Source organism: Triticum aestivum, chromosome 4A (assembly GCF_018294505.1).
Source record: "Triticum aestivum cultivar Chinese Spring chromosome 4A, IWGSC CS RefSeq v2.1, whole genome shotgun sequence".
NCBI lineage: Eukaryota > Viridiplantae > Streptophyta > Magnoliopsida > Poales > Poaceae > Triticum > Triticum aestivum.
Window position 1 is genome coordinate 575,974,519 of NC_057803.1, and position 11,066 is coordinate 575,985,584.

The 11,066-nt window shown below is 46.8% G+C and overlaps 1 protein-coding gene across 1 annotated transcript in view; it reads right to left on the reverse strand.

Moving 5' to 3' along the window:
* The window catches only part of LOC123087086 (probable histidine kinase 4), an 8,162-nt gene extending 3,070 nt beyond the window's left edge, over positions 1–5,092 (reverse strand). The window contains exons 1-9 of the mRNA XM_044508990.1: positions 4,556–5,092; positions 3,856–4,089; positions 3,591–3,757; positions 2,859–3,077; positions 2,582–2,768; positions 2,451–2,502; positions 2,121–2,350; positions 1,828–1,926; positions 979–1,685 (exon numbers count right to left, since the gene is read on the reverse strand). Of these exons, the coding sequence (XP_044364925.1) occupies positions 979–1,685; positions 1,828–1,926; positions 2,121–2,350; positions 2,451–2,502; positions 2,582–2,768; positions 2,859–3,077; positions 3,591–3,757; positions 3,856–4,089; positions 4,556–4,909 (2,249 nt within the window). The 5' untranslated portion in view covers positions 4,910–5,092. The remainder of the gene's footprint in view (positions 1–978; positions 1,686–1,827; positions 1,927–2,120; positions 2,351–2,450; positions 2,503–2,581; positions 2,769–2,858; positions 3,078–3,590; positions 3,758–3,855; positions 4,090–4,555) is intronic.
* Positions 5,093–11,066: the final 5,974 nt, after the last annotated feature.

Below are 11,066 nucleotides of genomic sequence, written 5' to 3' on the forward strand. Positions count from 1 at the left end.
GGGGCGGCGGCGCGGGCATGGATCCATCGCGGATCTGATCTTGCGGGCGCGGTCTCGGCTTCCCCTGCTCGGCCGGCGGGTCTCGGTGGGGGGCTTCTCCTTGCTGAGATCTAGCAACGGGATCATCCAGATCCCGGCAAGGATGGCGGCGACCCGTGCACGAGGGATGGAGGTCTTCGATCAGATCCGGGTGAAAACCTGCTATTGGCTATTGCCAAGGCCGGCGATGGCGACGCTGTCTGCGTCGTTCCCTTCCTGAAGGCATCGTCATGGAGAAGTTCAAGGCCACTCTCTGCTACCTCCGGGGGAAACCCTAGATCAGTATATCGGATGATGGCGGCTCTCTGGTGTCGTTTCCCCCCTGGGGGCGTCATTCTTGGAGGTGCACACGGGCTCGAGGGACTAGAGGACGGCGACTTTGGTGGAGCGGTGCTTCATCTTACACATTGATGGTGGCGGATCTCGGCGGCGTGGCGCTGTGGAGACTCGGCGTCTGATGCGCGGAGATGGACTCGTGCAGGAGGTGGAAGCTGTCTGGCGTCATGGTGGCGTTGATGGCAGATAGGCCTGGCAAGGTCGGTGCAGCAGTACAGCTCTGAAGATGGATTGGTGGCAGGCGGCTGCGGCGGCCTCATACCCGGCAGGGGTCCTGGTTGAGAAGCACGCCGGACTGGTGGGTGCCCATACCAGGCAAGCGTCCTGGGTGGGACCTCAAGTCTTTAGATGTTTAGGTTTGGCTGCGTGATCTGTTTGGTATTAGGCCCAGACTTTCAGCGCCCCTACATCAACTGGATAGGGATAGCGACAGTTGTTGCTTGTTTTGGTGGCTTTAGACTTATAACTTATTGTTGTATGACTCTGTACGGTCTTGTGTCAATAATTAATAAAATGGCCGTATGCATCGCCCAGATGCAGAGGCCGGGGGTCGTCCTCCTTTTCTAAAAAAAACTTATGATGTAAGTTGTCATTGATAAATACCTGGGTAGCGAAGTGCCATTTCTCCCAAGCAAAACACTGAGTGCTTGTTCAATGGTATGCACAGATTTCGAGGCAATGCCAAGTCTTTGCAAATGATACTCAGTTACAGTTGCTCTTACTGGTCTTTTATCAACCAGCAGTGTGGATAGACCTTGAAAACTGGATGGCAGAGGATGCAACAAAGCAGACTTACTGACATTAATAGCATTTCTCTCACACCTTTGCAGAACTGCTGTGAAAGTAAATGTGCTTCCAACATTGGGTCGACTGACAAAGTTTATCTGACCACTCATTAGTTCAACAAGACATTTGCTGATACTCAATCCAATTCCAGTCCCACCATAGTTTCTAGATGTTGAACTATCAGCTTGCATGAAAGGCATGAAGACCCGGCCTTGGGCATGAATTGGTATCCCTATCCCTGTATCTTCCACACTTACTACAAGAGTGACATTCTCAGAATCACTTCCATATGCCATATCATTTGTGTCATAAGAAAGCAAAGCCTTGAAGTTTTCCCAGCTATTTCTGCTGTCAGCAGCCTCAAAACCACTTAGTGTATTGTGCGACACGCTTGTGGATACAACACTTGTCTCGTCTATATGTCCATTGATGCCATTCGCAACTGATTCAACTTTTGGTTCAGTTGCTAGATTTGAGTGGTCTGCCAGGTGAACTTGCACAAAAATGTGTCCCCTTTCCGTGAACTGTGAGAAGGTAAGCACACAGCAAACAACAATACAATGTAAGCTGGGGTGTAATTGAATTTAAGTAAACCCAGTTGTCCGACATGTCAACACAGGCATGTGTTTTTTTACGAGAGAAGGTGAGACTTCGGTGCACATTTACCTTAATTGAGTTCCCAACTAAGTTTGTAATTATCTGACGGAACCTTCCAGGATCGCCCAGCAGGATTTCAGGAACTCTTTCAGAGACATATACCGCAAGCTACGATTTGAGGAGTAAACAGAAATTAGGAGAGCAACCAATGAGTTAACTATAAGCAAAATACTTTCCTGAAATGCAGAGTATTTTAAGAAAGCGAATAAATGAAGAAACGTTAGAGCGAATAATGTACAGTATGATATTGCATTAGCATGCCTGATGATATTTTTCCAATTTCTGAACAAAGTTAAACTAACCTCAATTCCCTTTTCTCTTGATTTCGAAGAAAATAGAGAGACGACTTCATCAAGGATGGACCTAAGGTCAAACGGTACAGACTCTAGCTCCAACTTGCCAGCTTCAATTTTGGCCCTGTCAAGCACTTCATTAATTAGGGATATCAATGCCTTTCCGCAGATTTGGGCAGTTTGCGCAAAATCTCTCTGGGTTGACTTCAGCTCTGTGTCTAATAGCATATCAAGCATTCCTACAAAAACAAGAAAAACATAAACCACTCACTTCCCTTGGAAGAAAGGAATTACATGAACAATAAGCTGGAATCCATAGGATTTATACAAAAGAATCACCTAGCACACCGTTCATGGGTGTCCTGATCTCATGAGAAACAGTTGCAAGGAACTGGCAATGACAAAGAAGGGTATGTTAGATCATAATCTTAGAATATCTCAACAGCAAGTAACTTCCAACAGAACTTGACCTGAGACTTAGCAACATCAGCGGCTTCCGCCCGTTTTTTCAGTGCTTTCATTTTCCGGCAATCTTCCGTAACGCTATCATAGCGATTCCACGCAGCATATATTATGTAGCCGATAAGCATAAGTATAACGAAGACACCAGATGGGGTAGTAATAGCAGACCATGGAACATGGGGCTCGCTTCTGTATCTGCACACAATAATGTCCAGAGGGGTAAAAAGATACAAAAAAATAAATATATTTTGACAAAATCAAAATGACCAATCCGCACATCCTTACCTGCATATCATGTGATGATTTCTGAATGGATCACCAAAATCTAGCATGCAGGTGTGCGAGGGCGAGGGGGCACCAAGAGGGACTTCAGACCCATACATGACAAGAGGGTTTGAATGGTTTGTGACATCATAAACATTCACCACCAGCTCCTGATTGCCAGCTAGCTGCCGCAACAAATTTTCCACAAGTGACTCTACATCGAAAGCGCCTCCAAGGTATCTGTCAAGCAAAAAATCAGAATTTGAGTTCAGTTTGCGGTTGTTGTGCTGAGCTGCGCCGAACCGTCGAGTTCAGTTAGTTAGGGGAATCTTACTAGTTTTAGCAAGACTATTTCGTTACACCTCAAAAGAGGTGCTTTCAAGTTCCAAATAATTATTATATCCATAAATAGGAATGAACTAGTGCTTGTTAAAAGCCCGCGCAATGCCAAAAACAGAGCCTTCTAAGAAGGCACTAAAAAGGTCAGATATAAAAGAACCATTTTGATCACTGCTGTACTCAAAATGGCACTATGAATAGTAACCTCTGTAAACATTTCATTCTCTGATATAGTAAAGTAAAACATGTAGCAGCAGTGCAGCACTATTGTGTTTGTGACAGCAGTCCTGACAACTAATGTGCTTTTCTTTATGAGCAGCATAGTGGGCAGCAAATGGCGGTGAACTGGCAGTTCTACAGTGGAGTAGTAGAATAGAAGAGAAATGAGTTGATCGAGGGGAGGGGAAACCTCACCCGGCGGTAGCAGCAACACGATCCTCCACCTTGGCATCCGGGGGGAGGTCGACAAGGTAGACAGGGAACGTCAGCACCACGCCCAGGTGATTCGACATGAGCCTGAATGGCCTCGTGAGCACGGCCTTCCCTGTCGCCCTCGACCTCAAGATGTTCTCCCGGTCCTCCTGCAGCAGCAGCAGCAGCAGCACAGACCTTCAGAGCCCCAAAACCAACAGAGAAATTAACCCAAGAAACAGAGCAGCGGGAGACCACCGCCACAGACCTCGCCGGACATCATGTCGAGCCCCTCGATGTAGGACACGGTCTCCTGGGAGTAAATCACCGGCGCGTACTCGTCCTGCGGCGGGGAGGGCTCGTGCTTCATGGTCTTGATGATCCAGCCCTGCTGCCGCTCGAAGGCCTCCCGGTCGGCGTGCATCACCCGCTGCGCGTACGCCACCCCGCTCAGCAGCGGGCGCTCGAAGGACGTCCGCGCCGTGTAGTCCGCGAACGTGTCCTGCTCCAAGAAGAAGAAGAAGAAGCGCACGCGTTAAAGCCAGAGCAACCCGCAGTCAAATTCAAATCGCGGAACAGGAGTAGCTTCTTTCTGTGTAGGATGGCATGCATGCATGCTACAGGTTGTGGTAAAACGGTAGTAATAGTACTGGCAGCATGTCCTTCCATGGCAGGCCCGGGAAGCTCTCGCATGAATCGAATTAAATGGAGAGGCAGCGGCGGAGGCAGAGGCAGTCAGGCAGAGCATGTACTGCTGCTGCTGCTGCTGCATGGTCAAGGTAGTATCATCGTAATGGATGGGAGAGGCAGCAGGAACCAGGGCCGAAAAGACAGGCGATTAACTGCGGGCGCAGAGCCAGCGGGCGAGCATCTGAGGTCTGCGCATGGCGCCCACAAATTCGCTAACAATTGTTGGAGCTGTGGTGGTACGGCGCACATGGAGATGGAGGGGCGGGCGTGGGCGGTACCTGGTCGAGCGCGGGCGGCTGCTTCTCGTAGTGGAAGGTGGCGACGAGGATGGCGAGGGCGTGGACGTGGTTGACGGAGACGGCGAACTGGTCCTGCAGCATGCGCGCGCGCTCCTCGCACATGCACACGATGCCCTCCTCGGCCTTGACCAGCGCGCCGTGGCGGAGGCTGCGGTGCAGCGCCGTCACCCCGGTCACCACCAGCACCACCCACACCACCGCCAGCGCCGCGCTCAGCTTCGACCTCGCGCGCCACCCCCAGCCCCCCTCCTCCCCCTCCTCCTCCTCCTCCTCCTTCCCCTCCTCCTCCACCACCGCCGCCGCCGCCGCCATCTCCCCTCCTCCCACCCCCATCCCCGCCGGCCCAATCAGCTCACATGCGCGAGCAGCAGCAGCAGAGGATGAGACAGGACGGCCCTGCTACTCCGCTTTGAGCGAGAGGGAGGGGGGGTCGCTTTTCCCGGCCTGGCCTCGCTGCCGGTCCGCTGCTTGGACCTTGTTGCTTTTCGTCGCCCGAGGAGGGCCACGGGTGGACGATCGATCGAATGTCCTGGATTTTACGAGATACGCGACGCGCCCGACTACTACTTTACTAAAATAAACAAATAAATAAACAAACCGGGCCTCCTTTTCCCTCCCCATCCCCCGTGGGCCCCGCATGCCTTTTGCGGCCCTGCCTGCCTCCCCGGCCCGACCCAGCAGGCCCACCGCCGTCGCTGCCGCTGCCCCGTCCCTTTCCCTCCCTTATCCGAACCCCACACCGCGCCGGCGCCCATCGGTCCATGCATTGCATCCGTCGACTCGGCCGGCCGCCAGCGGCACGGGGTGGGTGCGGTGCGGCGGTTCTGATTCGGTCCGTCGCCCGCCGGGATACGGTGATTCGCCTGCGGATTTTCTCATCTCATCTCGTCCCGTCTCACGGGTGGTGGGGGTGGTGGGGGCGCGCGGTCGGTCGCGGCGGCAGTGGGTTGGGCGGTCGCGGTCTCGGGGATCTGCTCCGCGGGGGATCCTCCCAAATCTGGGGGCGGGCCCGCGCCCACGCGCTCCGGAAACGGACGGACGGACGGACGGACCAAGAGGGGAGAAGGTGGTGCCCTGGCTGCTACTACTACTGCTCCCAGTGGTGGTCAATAGTCAACAGGCAACAGCGCTCGCCTCGGACATATCTCGTCCTGATCTACTGATCTGCAGGGGCACACTTTCACTTTCGTCTCTTTCATCGGTGCGGCTTTCACTTTGCTCGTGCCATCGCCCGCCCATCTTCTTCTTCTGCTCCTCCATTATTTGTATCAGAAACGCGCACTCGCTCCTCCATTATCGGAATAGGAGCAGGAGCGCTGCTGTACGAGATCAGACAGGGGCGTGGCGTAGCTGGTTAATTATGCTTTCGAATTTCGGTACGGCCCGATTGCATTCACGGAATTTGTGTGGCCTGCAGGTGTCTGATCTTGTCAACGCCATGAATATACGCAACGCATAACCATAGGAGCTCAATCATCATCTCCAAGCTGGTGCGGGCGTGTCGTGCGAACTCACAAACAGACTTATCCGATCAGAACCCACAGCCCATAAAATACAAGATCCATATCCGCGATACCCCATGTGAGCCTTCCCTCTTCTCCCCACTGGCGGTCTCCCGGCAGACCGCAACGACCGCAGCGCACCGGCAGGGCTGTCCAGCGAACAATCCCAGCTTAATTAATCCATGTCTACCCAGTGCATGCATGCATGCTTTGGTTCCAAGCAGAGCCGGACATATAAATAAATACTCACAGAAGAATGTCCGAAAGCACGGCGGGATACGGAGAAGGCGATCGACGCCTTTTTCCTTGTGCACAGAAAGGCCCCGACATTTCCGCATAGAGAAACGCGCCACGCACAGCGCCGTGTTAGCCCAGCATTATTTATGCTACTAACCACTGCTCCGGCCACATGCCCGATTATTACTTATAAACAATGTCCATAGCGAATTTTTAACGGCGCCTGCTGCGGTTCCAGTAGCCTCCGGTTGGGCGAGACACGATCAAAGCTTTGCTTTGTTTATCGCAATACATAAGCTGCGCGGGGGCTCGCGTGAGTCGTACTGCAGTAGTTACCGGGCACGTAGCGAGCAGCTTTGTTTGATCTTCCGCGCGTGCTCGTTGATGGTATGTTGTCAGTGTATTTTAGTAGCACAGACGTTTAGGATGAGGCGTTCGTGTGCACTCTACTCTAGCCGTGGTGGTGTGCTACTAAAGCATGGCGTCGCTTTCCGGCCGGCCGGACAGATGGATACTTTCGGGCGCCTTATACTACTTAAAACTAGTAAGCTTGTACGTGCAACACACGTCTCGAACGTTGACCAAATAAGATTCACACCTATATGCAATAAAAAAATAGCTTGCAAAATCTTGTATTATGGGTCGGAGAGAGTATGAGTTAAATGGATACACTATATTGTGATGTCACTTAAGTTGTTTTTTTCAAAAGTGGGACATCATTGCGGTCCTCCTCCTGCATAGAGACAATAATATGGTCCCTCTTACCTCTTTTTTTTTACATGTGAGGTAAGAAGGTAAGAGTCAATCAAGCCATTCATTGATGAGATCAACAGCTAAGATCTATTTTATACTCTTACCTCTCATGTGAAAAGAGGGGGTAAGAGGGACCATGTTAAAACTGCTCTTAATCTATTGAATATTCTATATATTGAAAGAGAATAAGAAATCTAGTTATGATTGAAAAAAGCCTTGCATTATGCTTAGTACATGGAGACATAATCCTACATTTGGTCTTGAATATTATGGTGTAAGCAATTCATAACTAAAATTTGAGGAAAAGAACAAGGGATAGTAGATCAACACATACTTCTTAGATGAGGTTGCTAACCAAATGCTTATGTAAAGTTGCAAATGGCATAGGCATTGATAGTGTATTATGAAAATCCTGACACTCCATCACATGTTGCAAATACTCGAAACACACCCGAATGAGCACTAAAATGGAAAGCAGATATCTCACATAAAAATATCAACGGCATTGAACCAATATTGTGAAGTACAATCCTCTTAACACCAAAAGATCAAAGGGACTTTTTTCACAATCAAAGGAGCTCAGCTCTCTTCCTCATGATTACTGTCAGTTTGCATCAAAAAGCAAGTTGATCCGGAGCAGCATTATGCCACAGTCTCCGGTCACTAACCTGCAGGGGCAGCTTTGCACACAAAAATCAGCCTCTAAGAATAGAAGACACCGTAAGGGACAAAAGGCTTGGCTCGGCTCCTCAATTTCACACAGGAGGCCCATAATGTCTGATATGTTCTCTTTTCATTAGTTCCACATCTCCACCAGTACCTGACAATCATATTGAAAGGTAACATCAGGCCATTCTTCCTCCTTCACAGGTCGTACGTACCACATCCTGGAGAGAAGTGTTTCAGCAACCAGAGAGTTTGGAATATTTGCATACCTCTGAGACGCTGCTATAATGAACTCACCTCTAGTACGTCTTACAATTAACTCCATGGTCGCACGAGCATTGGCACATGAGAACGCCACGTAAACGTTAACTTTGGTAATCCCAGGATCTGGGCGTCTTTACCTCTTATTTAAGCTTGCTTGGACCACATCATTAACCCATTTTCTCAAGTTTTATTGGGCTTCACAACATAGTTTTCCCTATGGCTAGGAATCTATTTTCATGCACCACTGCATTTGAGAATCTGAGAATAAGAATGGATGTTGCTACTAAAAAGCTATAGTTTATGTGTGTTCTGGAAACGATGGTAGTTTTTCAAAAACAAATGCAGTAAGTTTCAGCTTACCATCCTTTGTTTTGATTCTCTCTGCTTAGAGTGGTCTTAACAAATAATACCCAGTAACAAGCACAAAGAAATACAAAGAACTCGATTCACATTGAGTTACAATAATAAGTGCATATTGATAATTTGACAGCATTTCTCATATTAAACTTAAAATGTAGAACCCACTGAAGGAATCTTGTTCCAAACTACAGTCACACAAAAGCAGTAAAACAGGGTTTACTCCACTTGGCATGGAACATGCAGAGAGGAGTGTGCTATGTAACATTAAAATCATTTATCTCCTGAACGTTACCTAGGAAGTTTTCTTCCAAGTACTGCAGACCGGTCAAGATATCCAACAACCCCTTGATGAACATCGTCAATGTATCTGCTCAGTCAAGCCCAGCTTTGGCAATCAAAACCTATTTATCAAAAGAATGTTAGCAGTAATAACATAAGATCTGCAAATGTGGCTAAATCAGTAGATTGTATATTTCTATAGTCGGCAACAAATGAAGTTGTTCAAGATTCCAAATAGCAAGGCCATAAGTTAACCACTTTTAATATTCAATTTCAGATACGATGTGGGTTGTTGGACCTGGAGTGCCTGTAGCATCTCCAACAATTACAGTTTGGCATGTCACTATGAAATAGAGAGTAGTTTTTCTACACCCAGGCTCGGTGCACCCACGCAAGAAAACGTACCAAAACATTTCAAAAAATTCTGAAACTTTGTGTGAATGATTATCAACAAATGTTATGGGCGCTTGTAAAATTTGGTGCTCAAATAACATTCAAGGAGCTCTCTATAAAAAAACACTGAAAATTAGTCAAAATGTAAGTGCACTGTTTGAGCAGATTTTGTAATTTTATCTTTTTTGGAGAGAGCTCCTCCGTCCGAAAATACTTGTCCTAGAATTGATAAAAATGGATGTATCTAAAACTAAAATAGTTCTAGATACATCCATTTCTCCGACAAGTATTCTCGATGGAGGGAGTACAAACATAGAGAGGCAAGTTAGGTTGTCGTGCTTGTTGTTGTACGGATGTTAAGGAGGATGAAGGCAGCAACAACATCGTGGTTCTTTATTTTTAGCTTCAGAGATAAGATACCTTGTGCAACGCAAAAGTGTTTTTTTGTTAGTCCTAGAGCATCGTCGACGCTGTGTACTACAAATAAAAACACATCGGAGGTTCTAAAATGACCCAAAGAATCAAAGCATGTGAAAATTGGGATTCATGCATACATATGTCAAGTTGACAAGCTAAAACCAGTCACTTGGATCACAAATACTGTTCACTCAGCTTGAACCTAAAATAAAGAACCAAGATGTTGTTATAATCCATGAAACATGCACATCATACTTCATTATTTTTGAAATCTGCCATTTGTATAGAACATCGGAGCTTAGACCTGAAACTTTACCTGGAGAATGGGGAGGACAGTGCCAACATGAGCAGCAAAAAACATGATTTTGGCATCAAAAGCATCATGGCAATATACAATAGATAACTTGTAAAATTAGCAAGCGCCCGCGTAAAGAAATGGCAAACAAAAATAGGTAAAAGGACAGAAACATGTATATGAGAGTACCTATATGCAAGAGTTAACTACCGAACCTTTAAAGATTATTACGTTGTTGGAGATATATGAAACATGACATTTGTGCTGCACTTAAAAATGAACACCCAAAACACAGTTAAAAAGCACATACCTATTGTTGCATCATAGCCCAAACTAAGATTGTCTTGTACAAAGCTTCCCAATAAATATAGTGATCAGGGAAGCCTGCAGAAATTCAGGAACAATTAATATATGGATTAATAGGCCTGAGACATTAATGGGAGAGCACATACAACATATAATCAGGCTGCAAATAAACCAATGAGAAAGAAGTGGAGAAATATCTTTAAGAGGCTAAAGGAAAATCTGATTACATAGAACAGAGTATACACAATAGGAAAATGATCACAATTCACTCTCCTGCAATGTAACAACAGTCCATACGCATCTATTCCTCCTAAATCACAGTACCTTAATTTCAGAAACTAATAACCAGTCCAAAAGACATACAAATTATCAGAAAGTCGTCATCAGACTGGCAATCAGATAGAAGGTCGAAATGAATTGGTCATGCAACGGACCCTCATTGGAGAAAAGAATATACAACACACTGGGATATGATTATGCTGAAAAGGAAACATAAATGAGAGGTAGTGCCATCAAGAATCATTCTGTGGCGAAGATAGTTTAAAAAAAAGTGACAACCGAGGAAGATTACGTACCCAACTCTGTACCTTCCCAATTCCCTATGGCGAGTGTTGCATCGGTACTCCTCTGTCGAGCTGCTCATTGTTCTGCAGCTTGTTGTTGTGACGCCCGGATAATTAGGCTACAGTAAAACTCTCCTAATGATGCCAAGTCATCTCTGATTACTGTTGCTAAACTTGCGTTAGTTCAAACCAATTGAAAAACCAATTCAAAAAAAATTGTCAAACAAAAACAGTTGTTAAAATGTTAAACTAAAATGTTCGGAGTGTGCAGTTAAATGCCAGGGTAATTATAGTGCAGTAAACACATTTTTAGAAAATGTCTAAATAATTTAAACTGATTTAAAACAGAAAAGAAATAAATAAAAATAAAACAGAAAACTAAAACCTAAAGCTAACAAAAAAAATAGAAGAGAAACCCCCCCGGGCTTCGGCCCAGCTGACCACAGGCCCCACTG